Source organism: Rhincodon typus, chromosome 41 (assembly GCF_021869965.1).
Source record: "Rhincodon typus isolate 14 chromosome 41, sRhiTyp1.1, whole genome shotgun sequence".
NCBI classification, from domain to species: domain Eukaryota; kingdom Metazoa; phylum Chordata; class Chondrichthyes; order Orectolobiformes; family Rhincodontidae; genus Rhincodon; species Rhincodon typus.
The window spans coordinates 6497941-6522914 of record NC_063372.1 but is presented as its reverse complement, the minus strand read 5'-3'; the positions used below and the strand labels follow the sequence as shown (position 1 = coordinate 6522914).

The following is a 24974-nucleotide window of genomic DNA, read 5'->3' as shown; positions in this document are numbered from 1 at the left end:
CCATGGACTTCAGTGTGGACTGCTGCCCTAAGAGTTGAGAAATGCTCACATAGAGTGAGTTTGCCACACAGGTTGTTGGCACATGGTGCAAGTTTGTGATCGATGCAACACACTGCTGCACAGCAAGATGTTCCCGCCCTTGACTGAGCACTGCTGATAGCAAGGCAAGCTGCCTGGCTATGTGGCTGTGCTAATTGGCAAGGCATGGCATGGATGCTGCAAGCTTGCAGGTGGGTGTTAAGCGAGTGAGCACTAGCAAAAGCAAGTGACCAGCTGTAAGGTGCAACCTTGTCCAGTCCGTGAGCTGGGTGCCTATCCTTGTGTGCAAAGTGTACTTGCTGTAGCATTTCAGTACTAGTTGCTGGTGCACTCTGCAAATGCCTGTGCTTCATAAGCATCCTGCAAGCGTATCAGTGAGGTGGCATGACAGTCGTGAGAGGGGAGCAAATATCAGATGCTATGTCCCTGGATGAGGGGTGTGCGCAGTTGGTGCCCATGGATCATACCCTGAGATGCTGTTTAGTGCTGGGCAACATGAAGGCTCATAGCTAGCAGTAAGCTGAAGTCATCAGGTACCCACTCTGACTTCCATGTCAAGATTTCTTGACATCTAGCTCGTTTGGCAGATTTTGTAAGACAGGAAACTCAATATTAATGAGGTGAGTTGTGCCATTAACAAGGTGTTTAACAATCTATAACTTCCTTCATTAGCAACCTGCAGTCCCAAGCAAGAAACTCACCTCGCCATTCATCGAAAGCATAAATGGTGCAGCTAGATGCTCCTGACATTGAGACAGGTCTCACTGGACATATTATCCGATTCTGCCACTAATCTCGCTATAGGCTGTGTTGCTCAGATACCTATAAGGTTCCGTCCATAGTTGTCAGTTTCAATCATGAGAGATTTCTGTTTGACTCTATAAGGAATTCGAAGGATAGCCGTCACCAAGTAAACACAGCTGACCCACAAAGCTTCTGTCGCTTCATGTTTTCCTGTCTCCTAAGCTTCTAAAATTTCCTCTTAAAGGGCTGAAAAATGCCCACAAATTGTAAAGCAACTTGTTGGGTTAGATTTAAGTAAGACTGAAAACAGGATTGTCAGTCATATGGCCTTGATAATGGGAGCGTATGTGAACTATTGCACTGAGGAACATCCTGCACCTACTCCTTTCAATCCTCAGAGAGTAATTACAACAAAGCAGGAAGCCATTTGGCCCATTGCTTCTATGCCAACACTCCTTATAAAACAAAGTTTCAAATGGTTTTTATTTTGGCTTTGTTCCTGTGCTAACATTTACTCAAGCAGTGATCACACCATCTGTTGGACAACAGGTGGACTTTGTGCGTTAAATGTTTCTATCGCATTTTGCTCTTGATGCAGTTAACCCCTTAGTTACATAGCCCATAGTTAAAGTTCTCCTTGTCCAAAAACAGCACGCGATAAGGATTTTCCATTTTCCCAGACTCTATCCTGAACAATTTGTTCTAACTGTGTTCATTCATATTTAACCTGCTTATTTGCACAACTTCATCCTAAGCCCCTCCTCTTCACATCCTCCTCCATTAGCTCTCTGCTAAAGACACTGACTCCACTGGTTCCTCCTACAACTGACTGATTGCCATATGTTAACCTTGCAATGAGTATCATTGTGCTTTTTGACTATTGTACAGGGTGGGGTGAGGCTTAATTGTTAAGCCCAAACTTGTAGCACAGGCCAATGTGGTTGGCTTGTCTCAAAAAAAAGGAAGTCTGACTGATGTTCTTCGCTCTGACCTCCAGAAAGTTGCAGGAGCCCATCTCAGCCAACAGCAACAACTTGCATATATATAGCACCATTAATGTAGTCATATGTACCAAGGGTTCTCATTGGGACCATTATCAAACAAAGCTTGATACTGAGCCAAGAAAGGAGACGTTAGGGACAGATGATCTACACCTTGATTAAAGAGACTATTTTAAGCAATGTTTTAAAGGGGGATAGAAAAATGAAAAGACTTAGGGAAGGAAGTAACATTCTCGCCACACGGGTACCACGTAATGACCATCTCCAATAAATGAGAATCTTAACTTTCTCCCCTCAATGTTGGTGCCGTTACCATTGCTGAGTCCCCTATTGTCAACATTCTGCAGGTTACCATTGAGCAGAAACTCAACTGGACTGTACTGCTGCTACAAGAGTAGGTCAGAGGCTAGGAATTCTGTAGTGAATAACTCACCTCCTGTCTCCTCGAAGTCTGTTCACCATCTACAAGACAAAAGTCAGGAGTGTGATGGAATACTCTCCACTGGTCCAAAAACCCTCAAGAAACCTGACATCATCTAGGAAGAAGTAGCACACTTGATTGGCACCACTTTCGCCACCTTAAACAGTCACTCCCTCCACCACTGACACTCAGTAGCAGCATTGTGTACCACCTACAAGAGGCACTTCAGCAACTCACCAAGTTTCCTTTCACAGCATCTTCCAAATCTGTGACCTCTACCATTCAGAGGTCAAGGACAACGGATGGATAGGAATACCATCACCTGCAAATTCCCCTCCAAGTTATTCACCACCCTGACTTGGAACTGCATCACCATTCCTTCAGGGTCACTGAGGTAAAATGCTGGAACTCCCTCCCTAACAACACTGTGGGTCTACCTACAACACTTGGAATGCATCGTTCAAGGAGAACTCCTTGATGCCACAATCGGCCTTGATGTCAAGGGCAGTCACTCTTACTTCACCGCTGGGGTTCAGCTCTTCTGTCCATGTTTGAACTAAAACTGTAATGAGTCAGAAGTTGATCAGCCCTGGTGGAATCCAAACTGTGGGTCAGTGAGCATGTTATTGCTAAGCAAGTGCAGCTTGATAGGACTGTTGCTGACACCTTCCATCACTTTACTGATGATCGAGAGTAGACCGATGGGCTATTGGCTGAGTTGGATTTGTCCTGCTTTGGGTATATAGCGCATACCTGGCAGCTTGTCAAGTAGATGCCAGTGTATTGAGGATGGAGTATGAGAGGCAGTCCAGAGGTGCGTTGAATAGTCATGTTTAGAGGTACCAAAGGCATGGATAAGAGTTTCAGCAGCAGCAGATGAACTGAGCTAGGGATTTTTTTTTTGTCTAGACAGGAGAAGACTGAGCAGTAACCTAACAGAGACCTTTAAGATTGTGAAAGAGTTTGAAAGGGTGGACATAGAGAAGATATTTCCAGTTGTGCATGAGACCAGACCAGATCAACATCAATATAAAATAGTCACTAAATAAATCCAACAGGGAATTCAGGAGAATCCTCTTCAGCCACAGAACGATGACTATGTGGAACTAACTCCTATAGGGAATGGTTGAGGTGAATAACAAAGATACATTTAAGGGGAAGCTTGATGAACACATGAAGGAGAAATGAATTGAAGGATACAGTAATGATGTGATATTAGGAGGCTTGTGTGGAGCACTGCACCAGCGCAGACTGGTTGGGCCAAATGGCTCATTTCTGTGTTGTAGATGTTTTGTTCTGTAAATAGGGAAGGTCAGAAATCACATGACCCCAGGTTATAGTCCAACAGATTTATTTGAAAACACGAGCTTTTGGAGCCTGGACTGTAACCTGGTGTTGTGTGATTTCTGACCTTGTCCACCCCAATCTAACACCGGCACCTCCATGTCATGTAAATAGGGAAGAGCTTCCAGTGTTCCATATTAACTCTTAAGGTCAGCAATGGGCTTGTCTGAATTTTATCTTGAGGAAGATCTGTGTAGTCACTCCTACCTGGGGAAACATCCATTAATAAATCTGACTGCTGACAACCTCAGGCTAATGTGAATCAAGGCAGGGTGAGCAGGGTTCCTCATATCCTCTCCCTGTGTGCCTTGGGCAGTAGCTTCTGGAATTACCCCAAATTCTTTCCTATCTGTTGATTGTTCTGCTTATCTTTGAAGTCGAAATGTTGACTCAGTTTGACCACTGAAGGATGGAAATGAATGAATTTCTGCTTAATTACAGGATACCACCCATTTCTGAAGATTTATCAGTCAATGCAACTTGTCTACACATCAGGAATCTAGTAAGTGGCATACTGTTGTTTGTTTATTTGCTCTGCAGACAGGAAATGCCCAGAAATATGTTTCGCTGAATAATGAGAAGACAATCTAGCAACCTCATAAAAAAGACACTTGCACAGATGTTTTCCTTGGTTTATATGTCAAATATATCATATCTACCACAGCAGCCCCCCATATCCAGATTGTACACGGCAATAATTCCAGCAAGCTGCTTTTGATTTTTAAGTTGAAACACAAAAGATCATATCAGTTGCAAGACTTGGTTGGCATTCTGTCAGGCAATACCGGTGCCAAGATGCCCACGTGTAGGTTTGTCAGTCATGCGCCCATTTAATCTTTTCTGTGAGCTGAACAAATCCTTGCTTCCTCATTCTCTTTGTTCTGCAGCAGTGTCCAAGGCCCTGGGTGTAAGAAGCTGTGCATCTCCATCGAGCCAGCCTTACTGCTGAAGGGAGACATCATGGTGAGTGCAGGATCAAGGACTGGTCGAAGAAGTGGTCAGCTGCGAGGGTGCAGTATTAAGCTGTAAACTCCTTTAATGTAGACCACATATGATGACACAATCTTTAAATTGGTGTTCTAAATGCTTATCATTGTTATATTGCTTCTTTTAATCAATGTTGTAGAGATTCTTTCAGTCATTATAATACAAGACAGATTTAATATATGCCGGGAACCACTGTGAAACATGTCTGGCATGCGTGACCAAGACTTTAGCCTGAGGTGCGCTGCTAATTAGGCCTCAGGCCTCAACTGCATAAAGCTGGCAAGCAATAGGCGCAAATGAGACTGGAGGAGTTGTCGTCAATAGGTAAATACTGGCAGAAGAAAGAGGTCACCTGGAATTGATGCAAAACAAGGACTTAGCTGACTTTCTATCAGGCCCCTTTAAGCACTGCTCATTAGGCTACTATAAATAACAGCACTGAAGCTCAGTGAATTCATGCTTGCAAAAGGCTACCTAAACCTTAAACCTTGTTTCCTATGGTCTGGTTTATATGCACTTGCTGCACTGTTTTGTGGCATTGTGCCTAGAAAATTGGTGATCCCCTTCTCCCTGCCTGCCTCCCAAACTCAAATCTCTCTGCCCAGAAGAATGGCCACATATTCCAAGAACTGGCTCCTCCCCCCGGAGTCCCACCCCACGTTTCACAGGGCTGATGGTCAATTTTAATTGCTCCAGACCCACCCCCAAGTTTCTGGTCAAAGCATGGAATGACCACTTTGTTTTCTCAAGACCTCCTGCAGTTTTTTTTTCCCAGCAGAGCCTCACCCAACAAAGTATGTTGATTGACAAGGCTCTGCAAGCTCCTGGTCAAAAAAGGGTTTTCCACCTTTTTCTTCTGGGGGGCAGGAAATAAGGTTGGACACCAGGTGTGCTCCAGCGTCATTGCCTCTTTCAAATGTACCAAATCAAATGTTGTGACTTAATCCAAAACTTTGTCTACGCATGGGGAACAGTCCTGGCCTACTCAGGTAAGCTTCTTAACGGGGATGATTATTTCAGTTGCCACTTAAAGGTTATGAGGATTTTTTTTTAAACCATTGCAATCGCACTTAGTTCAATGCATTAGTTGGGTTTGCCGAACAGACTCTTCTCTTTTCTGTTGATGCCTGTGTTTTTAACCTTTTTGCTGCTACTTAAATCTCCACATCCAATGTTGGAGTGGAGAATGGGTATTCTTTAAGCGATACACTACCTGATGCTGGCATTCATTGACTGCTCCATATCCACCTGGCACATTGGAGAAGGTCTGCTCTTTATTATCCCTGTTCTTAGAGGTTGTCATTGAGTTGTACTCTTTGGTTGAAGCCTGATCTAGGCACTGTTGGAGAATCGTATTGAGACAGAGCCACACTGTTGGAGGGACAGTACTAACGTCACTGTTAGAGGATCAATACAGAGAGAGTAGTGCTCTCTCAGATGAACAGTAGCGAGGGGGTGCTGCACTATTAGAAAATCAGAACTGAAAGATTAACGCAATGTCAGAGGATCAGTACTGAGAGATTGCTGCATTATTAATGGATCAGTTGCGAGGACTGCGGCTGTGTCAAAAGGTCAGTACTGAGGCAGCACTGCACGGTTGGAGGGGCAATACTGAAGGAGTGCTGCACTCCCGGAAGGACGATACTGAGTGAGTGCTGCTGAGTACTGAGATTCTGCTGCACTGTTTCAGATGAGACCTTAAACCAAGGATGTACCTGCCTTCTCAGGTGGATGTAAAAGATCCCATGATGCTATTCAAAGAAGAACCAGGGAATTCTCTTTGGTTTTCCAGCAAACATTTATCCTTCAATCAACATCACTGAAATAGATTATCAGGTTATTGTCACGTTGCTGTTTGGAGTTTGCTGTGGAGCTTGCAAAGAGGCTGTCGTGGTTCCTTCATTACAACAGTGACTACACTTCAAAGAGTACTTCGTTGGCTGTAAAACACTTCGGTATGCCCTGAGGCCATGAAAGGTGCAAGAGCAATGCAAGTCTGTTTTTCTAGTTGAATACAGAAACACTATTATGCACTATTATCTAGGAAACTACCATGAGTCCTTTATTATATGACATATTCCCAACTGAAATTTAGGTAGAGGAAGTAACATTAGGTTGGTGGACCTTAGGAGAACCGGGATTACTCTCCTTGGAAAAACATCAGAATGGCTGAGGAGATTGTGGGATGTGTACCGGTCCTCTGCTGCTTTACCTCTCAGATGGTACAATTGTTCCCAATTTACTTTTTATCATGTTTGATGGACCTCAAGAGAACTCTGTGAAAATCTCAAGAGTGCTGTTCCTTCACTTCCTCCTCACTTGCAGATGAAAAGGAACCCTGGCGGATTGCACTGGTTTGGGAACAGTGTTGCCCTCCATGTCTCTGTTGTGCCAGGGGCCCACATTCTTCTGCTCAGTCCATCTCTCCTGATGATAATGAGCTGCAGCACTTAAAGACTTGCTGCTGCACCACTGGATGTGATGTTTCCCAGTCAGCGGTTTGAGCTGTTCAAGTGAGTTTTTCATGTGCCATTGGCCTACTCAAATGGAGGAGAGTCTTCAGCAACATAGTTTGCCAAGGCCAGCCCATTAAACTTTATCCCACCTAATTAGTCTGTTGAGGGACCTGTCCACACAAGTGTTCCTCAAACCTGGGTTATCAAGGAAATTATAGTTAAAGAAAAAAATTTGAGCCAAGCTCAAGATCAGCCATGATTTCCTGAATAGTGGAACTGACTCAATGGGCCATATCAACTACCCCCACTCCTATCTTTTGTGTTTTTCTGAGCAAAGCTTTGAATGTTGTTTGTGCCGGTTGGACAGATGAAACAAAGGAAAAACTCACATTCTGTTTGATCTGATTCTCTTGCTACCTTACTCCAGTATCTTACTCTCTGTAATTACGGTTCTCAAACTTCTCTGAATGGAAGACCCTCTGTAAATATATACACTCTCCAAGGAACCCAACCCTCTCCATCCTAACTTTGAAAAGACAAGACTGGATTTTCCACTTGGGCAGGGGGTGGAAAACAGGAGTTGGAGCTATTTACAAATCTCAAACCTACCCTCAGAGGTTGGGGTGGAAAGGTCCTCATTGGGACTTTTATGGGGGTGCCCACTGAATTGCCCTGGAGGACCAAATAAGGACACTGGGTGGGATCTTGAAGCTGGAGAGGGCAATCGGAGGTCTTCCAGCTTGAGACAAACAGTGGAAGATTAGTCAGGGAGAGGGTGTTTCCACGTGGAGGTATCCCCTTCTCCTACTTTTTAAAATCTTGAAATAAAAAGTACTTTCAGCAGCCAGGCTACCACAATGATGGGAGATATGCCCCTCTACAAAGTGGCCTGTGGCTGCTCCAGCACCCAGGCAGGCAAGGTGGGGCCCATAAGCCTGGCAGGAGTGCTGGCTCCCACTAGTGTGGGAAACTGGGGTTCAACGGGTAAATTCCAGCCAGCTTCCTTTAATTGACCTTAACAAGGCCTTTAACAGGCCTAATTCGTTCCCTGTCCATGGAGGCCAGTAGCCCTTGCAGCCACAAACCTACCTCCATAAAAGTTGAAACTGGCATGCCAAAATTTCTGGGCCCTGCGCCCTCAGTTCCCATCCACCCAGCAGGTGGATTGCAGCAGTTCAAAAGGCAGCTCACTACCCCCTTCTCAAGGGCAACTAGGGATGGGGCAACAAATGCTGGCCAAGCCAGTGATGCCCATGTCCCACAGATGAATAAAAAAGAAGCTGGGGCTCAAGCATTCAACCCCCAGTCTCAGTTAACCTAGTAAAACAGGGCAAACTACAGAGTTCCTTCTTGATCAGTAGACAGAAACAATACTAGTCTGTCAAGAATGATGGAGGAATTGAGCACTGCAGAGTGCTTGGTGGACAGTTTGGTCTTCTCTTACATGTCATTCTTGCATACTCACATTTTCCACCAATTGACTGCACGTGGGCAGTCGATCTAGTGCAATGAGCTCAGGATGTCAGAGAGACAGAAATCAGAGGATTTCTGGAATCCCTTTTGTACCACAGGCAAAGTCACAGCATCATTCCTGCACATTAGGAAGCCATTTGGTCCACCAAGTCATGGCAACACAAGGCTGAAAAACTCATGTTTTTTTATGGCCTGGGAAAGACATTTCTTTACCTTGTTTCTGTAAACCTTTGCTCTCGTATCTGACACAGAATGTTTCAACTGAGGACCACTCAAAAGAATTAGAGGCGTTCGCAGAAGAACTTGCATTCCTTTAGCTCGTCATGGCGAGTTTGGTGTGGCTTTACCCTGGCCGTGGAATGGCAATGGGAGCATGACACAGTTAGATTCAGGGCCCTCACCAGAAATCAGCGCACTGCAAGTCAGGTGCATTGACCTTTGTCCCAACGACACTTCCATCAAGCGAGCCTCGGGGGAACAGCACTTCTGTAGCAGCGCTTCTGTAAAGTTTACCCTGTGATTTGTTGCCAGTCACCAACCACAGACCATCGAGTTGCATTCTCTCCCTGGGATTTGAATGCAGAACTCCGAGAAGTGAACTCAGGCCTCTGAGATTCGGAGGTCAGTGTTACATCACCAGGGGACCCCAGCCATATTTACAATTGTAACTATTGGTAATACCCAGTCAGTGGCTCAGTCTTAGACATGTTCTTCCATCTTTCCCTTTTCAGGTGAAATGTTACCATAAGCAATACAAAAACCCGGAGCGTGACGTTGTTTTCCGAGTACAGTTCCATACTTGTGCTATCCATGGCACCCAGCTCTGGTTTGGAAAGGATGAACTGGATGATGCTTACGGAGGTCAGTGGGATTTTTCAGGAATAGTGGTATCCCTGTCTGCCCTGGTCTTGTGGAGCAAAATTAGAAATGCTCCATGTTCAGCCCCATCATTATGTTTAATGTCTCACAAACTAAGGATCAAATTGGTCTTGAATCAGAAGGAAAGGTCTGCCCATTTTTAAGAACCTTTCCTCTTTTTATCTTACCTTCTTTGGTAAGACATTCCCAGAGAGTTCTTTCTAACCTTTAATATGTTGACCTGTTTGATTTTCTGGCGTTCAAATTGCAGAAGATAGTTTATTTTAGCATAGTCAGGTTCTGTCACCAAAAGCTGAAAGACTCCACTCCAGAATTGCTGTGCCACAGATACTATCTGGGCTCTTCTCAGAAAGTTTAATCAACACATTTCTGTTCCAACAGGTGGCAGGGTGCAGTTCCAAGCACAGCAAAGATAATTAAGTCCCCCTAACATTTGTTACCTTGTGTAAAGAGTTCCTGGGGCCTAAAGACCTCTGGGAATTTTGTCCCAGCTGAGTGCTGCTGAATGTTGCATTCAGGCCTCAGAAGAGCAAGATTCTTGGAGTAGGCCCATCCACACAAGGGTGAGACACAGGTGAGGTGAGGCAGGGAATGGGATGGGATGGGGTTGAGTAGATGGTAACCCCAAGAAATGAGAAGGAAATGAGAAGGAATCCAGGTAAAATAGCAGATTTCCACTCCGCAGTTCAGAGATTTGCCAGTTAAGTTCCGACTGGAGCCCTGACTGGATTTTCAGAAGCAGTTTTGTACTGAGGAAGTGCAAAGTCTCAGCTTGGATTAGATTGGTGGCTGACCATGGGGAAGTGAATGCTCACACATGTTACCTTGGTGCAATGTCATCCGAAATATGTTTGGCTGAGTGGTAACAGTTTGTGGTTCCAAACTCTCATTCCTGGACTTGACTACATAGCAGGTTGCCATCCTAACCCAGTTCATCTTCAATATTAAATCCAAAGCCAAGTTCCCACCTGCCTTGTCAGCTGTACGCTATTTGAAAAAGAGTTTTCCCTCAAACAGTGCTGCCAAAAACTCCTTTTAACTCACCAGCATTTGTGAGATCTTGCTGCGCGCACAGTGGCTGCTGCTTTACCTGCATAGCAATGAACACTACTCTTCAAAGTAGTTCATTGTGCGTGAAGCATTTTGGGACACTTCTAGACAGAAGTTATTATGTGCTTTAGGATTGCAAGTGGTTATTGAGAGTTTGCTGAGAGGATGCTCTATTGGTTAAGGTGCTTTTTCAAGGATGAGATATGAAAGCCAGGTTTTGCCTGCCCGTTCTGTTTGGGGGAACTCTTAAGACCCCATTGCATTTAATCTAAGAAGACAAAGGAATTCTCAAGGTGTCTTGGCCGACAGTCTTCCCTCAAACAACACCAAAAACATATTATTTACTGACCCATCGCTGTGCGCAGAATGGCTACTGCATTTGCCTATGAAGTAACTGCTTCTGCATTTCAAAGTGATCTATCGCATAGAAGCGCTAAAGGCTGTGATGTAGTGCTTTATAAACCCAGGCGTAAAGTGGGGTTTTGCTCTGTGGCATCAATTGCAGTTTACCACAACAAGTGGGTTGGGATTAAGGCCATTTCCACAAGTCAGTACTGTTAACACTTCAGCACAGCCACTTCAGGAAGGAAGTAGACTGAAAACAGCAGAGCTTTCCCTTCTGTGCTGGAGTCACAGAAAGAAACCAAGTCTATAAAACAAAACAGACATTTAATGAAAGCATTTATATTTTCTAATCAACCTGTTTAGAAATGTTAGTACACACCTCCGGAGCAAGTAGGTTTTGAACCCAGGTCTCCTAGCCACAAGAACCTAATGAAAGCATTTATATTCCATTCCGAAATACAAGGCAGGTGCAGCACCTTAAATGACTGCAATCTTAGAATGGAGAGCTCAAAGGGCTTTTAAACCCACAAAATGAAATTTACGTTCTGTAAAAATAAACCTTCCAATGATTAGAATGTGTGCATCTCATATTCTTGCTCTGTTCATTGCCTGTCTCTCATTTGTCTCACCAAATGTCTTAAACTCTTCACAGTGTTGGAAAACTGTGCGAATACTTACCCATGTTAATGTAATGGATCCCAGCAAAGTGTCTGTAGTCTAACTGAGCACAGAATACACAGCCCACAGGGTTGAGGATTAGGTGAAAAGCACATTGTACAACAAGAGGGAATGTTTGCCAAGTTTGCTTCATGTTTAGTGAGGACTCTGAACTTCAGATCTTCAGTGACTGAATAACAACTTTCTTGCACCTGAACTATCAGTGATGACTCTTGTTCCTTTCTGTTCTTAGACGACAGATTTCCACGAGACGCTGCAGTGGAGTTCGTTTTCTCTTCAGGTCCAGAAAAAACAAAAGGTAAGCAATTCATTACCACTGGAAACTTGGAAACAAGATACCCTAATGCACTTTGTATGGTATTATCTGCCTGTACTGCACGCAAAACAAAACTTTTCACTGTACCTAGATACATGTGACAATAATAAATCAAATCAAAGAGAGATTTGTGTAAAATAAATTGTGCATGCTGACAATCTGAAAAGCAAACAGAAATGTTTGAAATTGCACAGAATGTCCATCAGCATCTCAAAAGAGAAAGAACAGGTGATTGTGAAAGTGCAAATGTAAATCTTTTCTGTTTTGAATGTGCTCCTTTTGTCAGAACTGAGTACGTATGCCATTTTATAGCTGGATCTCTTCATTGAATCTCAGTTAATGAGCAGATCTCTGTTGGTCAGTTGATCTTATTGCAGGCGATAGATCTGTCAGCTGGGAGACTTGACAAGAAAATATGAATGGAATCCCTCATACCTTCTCTTCCCATCTATAGATGGAGACCATTTGAAGAATGACTCTACCGTGACTGTAGATTACAACACATCTGATCCCACTGTCAGATGGGATTCTTATGAGAACTTCAACCTTCACCATGAGGATGGCTTGGAAGGTATTGGAATGGGATTCAGAATTTGTTTGTTTATTGCTGTCTTCATGTTGTGCTTATCATGTTCTTCATTAAGCGTGATTCAACAACAACAAAGCTTTATATTTGTAAAGCACTTTTAACGTATTGCAATGTCTCATTCACTGGAACATTTTAAAACAAAGTATGACACTGGGCCACATAAAGTGGCAGAGGTTGTGGGTTAGGAAGGGTCTGTCGAAGGAGCCTTGGCAAGTTGCTGTAGTACATCTTGTAGAAGACACACACTGCTGTCAGTGTGCATTGTTGGTGGAGGGAGTGCATGTTTAAGGTGACGTGCTGATGGATGGAGTGCTGGTCAAGTGGGCTGCTCTATCCTGGATGGTGTCATGCCTCTTGAATGTTGTTGGAGCTGCACCCATCCAGGCCAACAGAGAGTATTCCATCAAATTCCTGACTTGTGCCTTGTAGATGATGGACAGGCTTGAGGGAGACAGGAGGTGAGTTACTCACCAGAGAATTCCTAGTGTCTGACAGTGTTTATGTGGCTCACCCAGTTAGGTTATTGTCAGTGGCAACCTCCAGAATCTTAATTAGCTAGTTTCCCTAATTAAGAGAATTGACACAGTAGAACAGGCACTTAGGGCAGCAGGGTCGCTCAGTGGCTAGCGCTGCTGCCTCACAGTGCCAGGTACGCCGGTTCGATTCCAGCCTTGGGCGACTGTGTGGAGTTTGCATGTTCTCCCTGTGTCTGCATAGGTTTACTCCAGGTGCTCCAGTTTCCTCCCACAGTCCAAAGGTGTGCAGGTCAGGTGGATTGGCCATGCTAAATTGCCTGTAGTGTGCAGACTAGGTGGGTTAGAACATGATGGAAGCAGAGATTATGGTCTAGAGTTTGTGGAAGTCAATATTGAGTCTAGAATCCCCTGGTGAAAGATAAATTGTTAGGACTAATGGGAGCATGTGCTGAACTGGTAGTTTCTTTTTAATTCATTCACAGGATGTGGGCATCGCTGGTTAAGCCAACATTTATTGCCCATCCCTAATTGCCTAGAGGGCAGTTAAGAGTCAACCACATTGCTGTGTGTCTGGAGTCACATGTAGTCCAGACCATGTAAGGATGGCAGTTTCCTTCCCTAAAGGACATTAGTGAACCAGATGGGTCTTTACCCCCACAATTGACAATGGATTCATGGTCATTATTAGATCCATATTTTCAGATGTTTTAATTGAATTTAAATTCCACCATCTGCCATAGCAGGATTTGAATCCAGATTCCCAGAACATTACTTGGGTCTCTGAATTAACAGTCCAGCAATAATACCACTAGGTCATCACCTCCCCTACTTCTGAACAAGAGACCCGGGTTCAAATCCTACCTGCTCCAGAAGTGTGTAATAAAATCTCTGAACATGTCGATTGGAAAATATCTATAAATGGCATTTTTAAGGCAGGTATAGGAGTCCCACCAGCCTAACATACCCTGTAATTTGTTCCTTGCTGCTGTGAGAATGCCATGCGGCCGTGCAGTTTAGAGGGAATATTGCTCAGCACCCATCAAAGCAACCGGGCAGAATGAACAAAAACCTCATGGAATTCCGGGTCCTGGTGGCGTCACAAATCTACAGGATTATTTCAGTTGGTGTGTCCTCCGCATACCTCCGTTTCTATTAATGCCATCAAATAAAGAGATATACCTGAGTGAATCCACCCGTCTTCCATTTGTTTTTTTTGACCTACTTTGCCCTCTTCCTATGCCCCTTCACCACTTCCATCTCTGCTTCTACTGCTCCTGAACTTGCTTCGTGTCCTAATCTGATTGGCAGGAGGTTAGAGGTCGGGGGAGGGGAAAGAATTGCGTATAAACAAATCATGCCATGTAAAGAATGGCGTTGTTGCAATCGTCTAATCTTCCAAAACCCTGCAGGTCCGGGAGCAGCTGAGCTCAATAAGGCTGAATATATGTAAGTGCCTGAGAACTACTTCATGTCACAGAACCAAAGCACATCTGTAAAGGCTGCTTCAGAGTCCAAACTATGCGAGCAACTAGTTTTTATTCTAAGCTGCCAGCCTATGAAAAGCCTTTAAACTCAGCTGTGGGGAACTGGTGCTATCACTGCAGGTCAAATAAAAAGGCACTGTCATTGCATTGAATAATATTGGAATGCTTTATAATTGTAGTGTGTTTTACCAAGGGTAAGTCAGTTCCAGATCAGACGAGTCCAAAGTCACAGCCTCCATTAAAATGAACAGTAATTCTAGGTGGAAAGATCTCCTTGTCGTCACTTCACACCAAATTGTATTTCTGTACTGCCTTTATTGTAATTAAACATCCCAAGGTGCTTCACAGAAACATTATAAAACACAATTTGACACTAAACCACATAGGAAATATTAAGTCACCTGACCAAAAGGTTGGTTAAAGAGGTAGGTTTTAAGAAGTCTCTTGAAAAAAGAAAATGAGGTTGAGAGGTGAAGAGATATAGGCAGAATGTTCCAGAGCTTAGGGCCCAGGCAGCTGAAGGTGCAGCCACCAATGGTGGAGCGATTAAAATCAGGGTTGTTAAAGGGGTCAGAATTGAAGGAGCGCAGCTATCTCACAAGGTTGTGAGGCTGGAGGAGATCACAGAGATAGGGAGTGATTCGAAAGCAAGGGTGAGATTTTTAATATCAAAATGTTGCTTGACTGGGAACTGTTGTAAGTCAACAAGCACACAGGTGAAAGGGGACTTGCTGTATGTTAAAACACAGGCAGCAGAGTTTTGGATGGCCTCAAGATTATGGAGCTTAGAATATAGGAGACCAGCCAGGAGCATGTTGGAATTGTCAGCTCTAGAGTTAACAAAGGCATGGCTGAGTAAATGTAAAAATGTAATAATTTTCTTGGTGTTAGAGGGATAATTTTTATAAAGGCATATTTTGATACAGGCAGTAAGGCAGTACATTGAACACAAAATCTGCCCTCTTGACATGCCTACATTTATTATCTTTACTGAAACTTGTTTAGAACATTCATAATTGAAGAAGTAATGATGTGGTGCTGTCACTGCTGACCACATTCCATACTTCATGAAGCTGGTTTTTGAGTTTATTTGTGTGCTCTGGTTCATGGATTACAACAATAAAGGAAAAAGGGACAGATGTCCCTTCCTTGCTTGTTTGAAAGCAGTGGTAATGTTCAGACAGGTTTTTTGTTTAGGCTGTAACTGGCCCAGTGCTCTTTCTTTTTCTCTCTTGCCACCACTTGGGTTCTCATAAGTCTCTGTGCCAATTGTTCTACACCAATACTGGCACAAATAGGTTTCCCAATGGGAATTCTCTTGTCTGAGATGTGAGAAAGAACAAATGAAGGGATGCCCACCAGTTCAGACCGAACTGTGCTCACCTGCTGAGATCATATACAGGCATCTCCATGCCAAGTTGAACACACTTCTCTTTGGAACCTACCAAGCTGTCACCCACCATATTTGAATCTCATGATAGTTGATCGGGCAATGGTTGTGGGGAGCTGTCTTGACAGTTTCTGGGTCAGCTGTGCCATCTGCTGCTGTAGCTACCATGCAGCACTGGGCCGGTACAGCCTGTGACTGAGATGTTAGGACAGGCGACCAAGAGCCTGATAGAAGAGGTAGGCTTTAAAGAGTGTCTTAAAGGATGAAAAAGAGAAGTGGAGAGATTTAAGGAAGGCATTCCAGAGTTTTTATCCCAGACAGTTGAAGGCACAGCCTCAAATGGTGGAATGATGGAAATCAGGGATGTACAAACCTGAGGGGTTCCTTTCCCATTGTTGTTCCTGCTCCTGCAGCTTGGGAATGGATCGACATACCTTTCATCTGTTTCCAAGAGCTTTTCAGATTTCTTGTCACCCAGTTGTGATACTTCCCATCCCTTTAAATTTTGCCCATGTGCAATTTTCTGTCCCCACAACTCTGTGAGCTTTCTACATTTTGTGGTGTGGACAGTTCTTTAAAGGAGCTTATTCCAAAAAATTGGCCACTATTTAACCACACCAGCCTTCTGAGTGAGGTTGGCACCAATCTATTTTGAACCATTTTGAACTGTCACACACCACAAGGTGAAAATAAACCTGGCGCTGCATCTCGAACCTCACCAGAATGGCTTGACCAGGTGGCCACATTGTTTTGAAGGAGTGTTCCATTACAATTCCCACAGATGATTTGTCATGATCAAAAGATTGATTCGGTGGTTTTAAGGGATATTTCAGTTTTACTGCAAGGGAGCTTGTGTTTTTTATATCTGTGCTTGGCATGGCAAACAATGTCAGCTTTGGAAAATGGAAGTGGTTCCATTTTGAGCACTGGGTGTCAGCTACTGCACAGTGAAGCTCCCACTGTCCCACACTCTGAAGAGCACATTCTACTGCCAGGATAGATTTCACCAGCGCACAAACCAGCAACCTGAGAAAGCAAAGATTTGCATTCAGGTAAGAATCCTTCATGGTGACTGGGCATCTCTACTTGTTTTACAGCCAATCACTGATTTGAAATGCAGTCATAGAGTCATACAGCATGGAAACACACCCTTCAGTCCAAATACTCCTCGCTTACCATGTTCCCAAACTAAACTAGTCCCACCTGCTTGCATTTGGCCCATATCCTTTCAAAACTTTCCAATTCATGCATTTGCAAACTTCCTCTGGCAGTTCATTCCACACACTAAACACTCTCTGTAAGTCAAACCACTGATTTAAAAACTACATATAACTACTTTTCTGTTCACTACTTATCTGTAGTGACAAGAACAGCAGCCTTAAGTGTAACATCCATGTAGTGAGAGTACACACATTGCAGCAGGAGTCTGGCAACAAAATACACCCAGGATAGATAAGGTTTTCTGTCCATACATTTGCTTTTCAACACATGTGGGGAGAGTTCAATCTGAACCAGTGGACCAAAGTGGATTTCTTTGCATGGCAACCAGACTTCTTCAAAGCCAGGCCCAAAGTTTTGGTTGTTTTATTAGACTGGAATCTGTAGAGAAATTTAAAGGAACTTCTTTCTTATTAAGTGCCTGCGAGATGATGAATTTAGGAGTTCATCCTAGATTTCGTAACAAAAAGCCTGATGCGTTTTCCCATCATTAGGGTTTGGATTGGTATTTAATCTATTCTCTCCTGATTTATGCTAGGACACAGTTTAATGGTAGTCCCAGGCCTAAAGCCTCCTAGAAGTAATTACTTTTTAAGTGTGAATCTTAAATCGAGTGCCAGTTATTTGATCACCCTCAGTGCGATGCCTACCTCATATTCACATAATGTACTTCCAACAAAGGCAATCACATAAGGTTATCCAACAAGGGTTATCAATAATGTCCTTTAAGGAAGGAAACTGTCATCCTTACCTGGTCTGGCCTACACGTGACTCCAGACCCACAGCAATGTGGTTGACTCTTAACTGCTCTCTGGGCAATTAGGAATGGGCAATAAATGCTGTATCGAACATATATAGTTTCATCTTACTGGTCACCCTGTTATAGGAAGGATATTATTAAGCTGGAGAGGGTTCAGAAGAGATTTACCAGGATGTTGCCAGGAATGGAGGGTTTGAGTTATAAGGAGAGGCTGGATAGGCTGGGATTTATTTCACTGGAGAACAGGAGGTTGAGGGGTGACCTTATAGAGGTTTATAAAATCGTATGAGGTGAATGGCAGGTGTCTTTTCCCTAGGTTGGGGGAATTTCAAGACTAGGGTGCATATTTTTAAGGGCAGAGGAGGTAGATTTAAAAAAGACGTAAGAGGCAATTTTTTTACACAGATTGTGGTTTGTGTGTGGAATGAACTTCCTGAGGAAATAGTGGATGCAGGTACAGTTACAACATTTAAAAGATATTTAGATAAGTACATGAATAGGAAAAGTTTGGATGGATATGGGCCAAGTGTAGGCAGGTGGGACTAGTTTAGTTTGGGATTATGTTCGGCATGGACTAGTTGGACCAAAGGGCCTGTTTCCGTGCTGTATGACTCGACTATTTTATATATGGAGCATATAAACATATAGTCTGTGATTGTTACATATTACAATTGCCTGTAGTCATCTAAGTCCTGGATGTTTAGACCGTAGAATTTAACAGTACAAATGTGTATTTTATCGAAACATGCAACTTGTATGCAATGCTGCCACTAACTATAAAACTTTCCATTTTACAAGAAGTACTACATACACGAGGTCCACTAGATGGAAGTCTCTATGCCAAAGTGAAGAAGAGAAGTCCCAGCACTGGCACTACCAATGGCAGCCCATTAAGTGTGGTGTCAGTCCATTGCGGGCACACCTTGTCTGTCAGCACGGACTCGGGTCACTCCACTGCTTCGATAAAGACGGAAGAGCAGAGTATCAGTACGAGGTCCGCACCATCGCAAGTAGAAAAGGAGCAGTTGGATCAGCTTCTCAGCGGGTTTGGCATGGCCGCAGTGAAGAACACGCACAATGTGACCGCACAGCCTGGGTCATCTTTGCAGAGCCGTGCCAACGGGCGACCTGTCACCAATGACAGGGAGACGGACATCCTGGATGATGATGACGCCTGTGAGATGAATCGGTTTGCCACTTTACCGAGGAACATTCATCACGCTAATCATCCTTATCCTTTCAAAGCCAACCACCACTCGCCAGAGCGCAGAATACCTGGGTATAGTCACAGTCCCGATGGGATTCGAAATGATGTCTATTATAGGCCTGATCTAACACTGGACCAACGACGGCCCATGTATGAAAGGAGTGTGCCACAATTGAATGACATGGGGCTGGAGGGCAGGTCGCATGATTCTTATGACCATGTGAAAAACATAGATAGTATTCACCACCAGGCTGCAATGTTGGAAAGAATGAACTACCAAAGGCCATGCAATGAAATACTTCAAGTTTACCCATCTGTGTTCCATCAGTATCCTTGCTCAGAGAGATTGCATCAAGGTCCTATCCACCGAGTAAGGCATCGAGATGATGCCCAGAGAGATCATGACCTGAAAACAAACAGGAACCGCCTGCTGGACTACCGTCAGGTGGAAGATCTCCTTGATGGTCAGCACATCCAGTTTCTTGAGCAAGACGCTTCTGAGATTATATCTCATGGATGTGCTTGTCGGAACTGTTCCTTAAAGATGTCAGAGGAAGAGATCGAGAGATCAGCAGCATCATTTAGTACACTCAAGCTGGATCATGATTCCTTGTACCAGCACCCTCGACCTCCGGACCCAGACATGTGGCAGCATGAGCATTTGAAGCCGCATTTGGTAAACCACCCGATAAGAAATGGTCAGGCACGCCCACCAGTTCCCGTGCTGATGTCTGAGCATTCATATAGCCAGTACCCAAGAGGACACGGATACAGCCCATTCAGTTATAACCACATACATACCAACATGCCAATTCCAGCACCAATAGCACACACTTATCCCTCACAGATTCCAGCCTCCTCTTGTGGACAGCTTCAGAGAGGTATGGAAGGATCTCCTGAATCGCTTGCACATTACCTAAGGTATCCGGAATTGAAGTACAGCCCAGATTATCAACAACACTCACACTGTGGGTGTCCATACGACCATTATCAAGAGCAACACTGTGCCAACAGGAACTATGAAGGCCTCCCAGGTAGTCCACTCATGTCGTCTTCAGTGCTGGGGCCTCCTGCTCAAAGCCCACAGGGTTCTGGTTCAACATTGCCAGGTGCTCTTAGTTTATCTCCCCTTTCATCAGGAAAGCCAAGTATCTGTGACCAAACAGCAAGAACAGCAAACGAAAATCACCAAAGCAGAGAAGCCATTGTTCCACACCACTCTTCTGGTAAGTGATAAGAGGTAAATTGCATCTCTTTTCCCTTGTTTAAAATTGATTGTAAATAAGACCATAAGACATAGAACAGAAGTTGGCCATTTGGCCCATCAAGTCTGCTCTGCCATTCGGTGAGATCATGGCTGATCTGGTAATCCTCAGTTCCACTTTCCTGCCTTTTCTATGAACCTTCATTCCCTTATTGATTAAAAATCTGACTGTCTCAACCTTAAATATACTTAATGACCCAACGTCGACAGCCCACTGCAGTAAAGAATTCCACAGATTCACTACCCTCTGAGAGAAGAAATTCCTCCTCACCTCTGCCTTAAATGTGCAACCCCTTATTCTGAGATTATGTCGTCTGGTCCGAGACTTTCTCAAAAGGGGAAACAACCTCTCCACGTCTACCCTGTCAAGCCCTTAGAATTTTGTATGTTTCAATAAAGTTGCCTCTCATTCTTCAAAACTCCAATGAGTCCAGGCCCAACCTACGCAACCTTTCCTCATAAGACAGTCTGTTTGTTTTTGTTAACCTCACTTCAGCTGCTGTTCTTCTCAATATATTCTTCAATCCCTTGCCTCGCCAGAAACACGCTGAGTTGCTTTTTAAATCTATTTCTGCTGCACTTCAGTAACCTTTGCAGGTGACTTATTCTACAATCACTACCCTTGGTAAATTAAAAATATAATTTGCCGTTGAATACCCTTCATGGGCTCAATTTTCCAAAAATTGATGAGGAGTGGGTGGAAAATTAGTTTCAAATATTCTTATTTTTAATTGGTGTTCCCTGGTATTTAAATGCTTTGCCAAAGCCAACAATTTTTCCAATTAACTTCTTTCACTCTCTTTCCAATGCTGCATCTCTTGGTCTTCCTTTTCCAAAGAAAGCCAGCCCTCCAGAATCTTTCCTGATAAATTAGATTCTTAATATTTTGGTCACTTGGCTCCCAACCACATTGGTGCCAATTTCATTTTTGCCTTTTAGCTGCAGTCACCTTTCTGTGCTAGAATGTTACTTTCAGACCAGCAGGCGTTCAGGGTGTGTGTGTGTGTCTGTGTGTGTGTCTGTGTGTGTGTGTGTAAGATCTTTCTGTATTCATGACACCCTCTAATTCTCTGAGGACAATTTAACTCCCTGTTTAGGAATGATGTTAGCAGCTCCACTGACCTAACAATGCAATGTCAAAAAGCACAAGGTTTCACCAGTGCTACAAATTAATAAACAATTTTCTCATTCTTTTGGTCTCACTCATTATGTTTAACAAATAAAAATGTCAGAAGAAATTACTGCATTTAAGCCCAAGTTTATTTAAAGATTGTATTGCTATACTTTACCCAAGTCTAGTCAGCTTTAACAAATGACATCACTATCATTAAATATCAGATACAGTTACTGTTCCTTGACCTTGCTGCTGCTTCATCAGTGTTTTTGATCATATTTTTGCAACGATTTCCAGTATTGTTACTTGCTGTGTCAACAGACCCCCATTTACTTTTGCTCAGTCAAATGTCATGGTGTAGGCTTAGGTTCTGGCTATTAGGTGATACCATGTAGCATGTTTATGCAGTGTTAGTCAACTCCATTATCATCTGGTATCCAAAGTCAGAAGTCACACGACACCAGGTTATAGTCCAACAGGGTTATTTGAAATCACAAGCTTTCGGAGCGCTGCTTCTTCGTCATGGTGTTCTGTGACTTCTGACTTTGTCCACCCCAGTCCAATATAGGCACCTCTGCATCATCTGGTATCCAATTTAAACAAAACTGGTCAACTGACCATGGGCAATGGCACAAACAATTTACTAGTGGTTATTAGTACTTTCATCAAAGCATCAGGATTGTTGCTGATCAAGGGCCGTGACCCTGCCACAGAATTTTATGCAGAAGCAGTGGCCCTGCCCACTAACTGAAAAGTAGGACATGAGGTCCTTTCTGTTGGCCTGGGGAGCCACAGCCAGATTATACAGACAATTGGTTGCCTGAAGTCCTGGCTTCTGCTCCTGCATGGCCTCCCACAAATGCCAGTTAATCAGATAGCTACACCAGCACTTTAGTCCCCGCTGTGCCCCTAGGAATGGCAGCCACTGCTGGGACTTCACCCAGCCCCACTGAGGAACACATCTGGACATTCTTGTTCCTCTGATGCTGCCTGGCCTGCTGTGTTCCTCCAGCTCCACACTGTGTTATCTCTGACTCCAGCATGGGCAGTTCTTACTATCTGTGGACACTATCTCTTTGCCAGAACTGGTCAGCCGGGCCCTGATAAGGGGAGGGCTGGTGAGCTGGTAGCAATTGGAACTCTCTGGTAGAATCGTGGACGATGTTCAACCAGGTATGGTCCTTTCTACTGGGGAACTGTTTGTTCAGCAGGGTGTACCAGAACATGTGGAACACCCACTACCTCACAGGCCTGCAGGGTATCCTTGGTAACCTTGCTGCTGGGTGTGGGCACCCCACATAAGGATCTTAATTGGCCTAAAGGAGAAGATCACCTGACACCTACTCTGCTGCTGGCAGGATTCCAGTGGGAGGAAGGAGATGAGCATGTATCTCCCCTTGCCATGCCTTGTCGCCAGATTTCACACTCCATCCCTGTCTGCCAACCCAGTCCCATTGAGGGTAAAATTTTGGCCTTAATCTGTTTTTGAGTTGTGGTCAGTTACTGTGAGCTAAATTGTGACGCCTGAATAAGAACGATTTTGGTGCTATTAATTTAATGCAGTCATATGACATTCCTCTGGCGGCTATTTTAATACTGACTCAAAATATACAACTGGTGTTTAAGAAATGATTATGGAAGTGAACCCTTCAGGGCTATCACCCAAGAAAAAAACTACCATCTCCAAGACAGGAGAGAAAATAAAGAAGAAATAATAAATAATAAATTCATTCGCTCATGTCAGACAATTTATTAGGATGGAAAAAAATGGTGCTTCTGTTATTACAAATCATTAGTGGCTGTAAATGTGTTCAGCAGAAAGTGCTAAACATTTACCTGAACCAGAGATGTAACAAAAGTAAAGCACTAAATACATGTTGTTCTCACACCTCTCTCAGAAGTACAACTCGGTCCTGATCCAGGATCACGTGGGAAAGAAACTTCTGTGTCCCAGAGTTCTGGGGAAATTGAGATTGCTGAGATTCAGCGACAACACCATCGAGAAGGCACGGTAATCTGTACATCTGTATTGAATGTAACTGAACCTTCGCCCCCTGAATGCACAAGCAGCCCTGCATCTAATACTGAAAGGTACGTTCCTCTTTGTAGTCACACTGAAGTACACTTTGAAACCTTCTTGAAAATGTGCTTTTTCTGTTTATCCACTGGATGTGGGCATCATTGGCAAGGTCAGCGTTAATTATCCATTCTTAATTACCCTTGAGAAGGTGGTGGTGAGCTGCCTTCTTGAACCGCTGAAGTCCATTTCCTGTAGGTAGACCTACAGTGCTGTTAGGGAGGGAGTTCCAGGATTCCAGGTGAAGGAGTGGCGGTATGTTTCCAAGTCAGGATGGTGAGTAGCTTGGAAGGGAACCTGTAGGTGGTGATGTTCCCATGTATCTGCTGTCCTATGCTTGTAGATTGTAGAGGTTGTGAGTTTGGGAGGGACCTACGAAGGAGCCCATGTTGCTGGGCTACACGTTATGGCAGTCGGAATTTGGATGGACGGGACAGGAAGGACTATGAGCAATATATTTCTTTTTGTATGTCACAATGTCATTCCAACTCATTCTTTCCAGGCTGTCAGGACTGGTGGCCTCCACGATCCTTCAACAATCTACAGCTCTTTGAGACCCAGGCTTGACATCACTAACTGTAATCTCCTCACTTACCTTTTCTTCACTTCTACCCTTGGGGGTCTTCCTTTCTAGGCTCTTCACTCATGTTTGTCAGTGAAGGTGGCAATGTGGATGGTCATCCTGCCCATTTGTGGAAATTCCGGTGTACTTTGAATAGGGAGTGTAGCATCGATGAGAAGCGATGGGAAATAGTGAAATTTACATTTTTTTAAAATTAGGCATCAGGATGCATGTCAAGCAAGAAGGCAGAACACAACAGAGTTAATACTTCATCAAAACTGGGCACAGTTAAGAGATGTAACGGATTCAAAGCAAGTACGGAGGCAGGGAAAAGGAGGAGTGGGCAAAGAACGAAAGGGAAGGTCTGTCATAGAATGGACAGCAGGAGAGATTAAATGACAGAAAAAGATGTGCAAAGCCAAAGGGAGTGGCAAAGAAGCAAGTGCAGAAACAAGAAACAAGAGAAGGTTTGAATGGCAACAGCAGAACCATCAGCAAAAGCTCTCATTCAGGTTGTGGTAGTGTATATTTTCACAAGCTTGTCGTAGTCTAGAGTTAAGGATAGTAATGGTAGAGGTTCCAATTTCTTTCCGTCCCAGGGCTGACAAGGAATCTCTCATGCTTTTACTGTCTGCCATTGGGATGCGTTAGGAGAATTTACAAGCCAATATTCAACCTGATTGGCTTCATTATGAACACACTTACCTTGTTCATCAAATCCTGCAGAGGGACTCGATCTCAGAGGTGGGGTGGTTTCCACTGCATCACAAGACCTATTCTCACTCCTTTTATGGAAGGGAGATTTCAAGGTTTGTTTCCTACCTTCAGTATATGCACACAAATATGCTGAAATGTGCAGAATGTCCCCAAAACTGTTAAGTTATTTCTGACAGAACCTGTAAAAATCGCTGGTGGTTTATAACGTGATGCCCCAAAGACATTAAGAAATACCTAGCAAAGAGTATTAAATGACTGGTAGCCAAGAAGATAAAACATTTGTCAAACAGTCGTAAAATGTTTACAGCACAGCAAGAGGTAATCAGCCTGTTGTGTCCTTGCTAGCTCTCCACAGTTATTCCCACTCCTGTCTTTTCGACACA

The 24974-nt window shown here is 43.8% G+C and overlaps 1 protein-coding gene across 3 annotated transcripts in view; it reads left to right on the top strand.

The window, feature by feature from the left end:
• The window catches only part of LOC109921714 (tensin-1-like), an 84675-nt gene that overhangs the window by 28788 nt on the left and 30913 nt on the right, over positions 1-24974 (top strand). For 2 of the 3 annotated variants that reach the window (XM_048618938.1, XM_048618936.1), the window contains exons 7-13: positions 3991-4051; positions 4437-4512; positions 9197-9326; positions 11650-11715; positions 12188-12304; positions 18449-20083; positions 23134-23326. In XM_048618938.1, coding sequence (XP_048474895.1) covers positions 3991-4051; positions 4437-4512; positions 9197-9326; positions 11650-11715; positions 12188-12304; positions 18449-20083; positions 23134-23326 — 2278 coding nt within the window. The remainder of the gene's footprint in view (positions 1-3990; positions 4052-4436; positions 4513-9196; positions 9327-11649; positions 11716-12187; positions 12305-18448; positions 20084-23133; positions 23327-24974) is intronic. The other variant, XM_048618937.1, reaches the window with a different exon arrangement.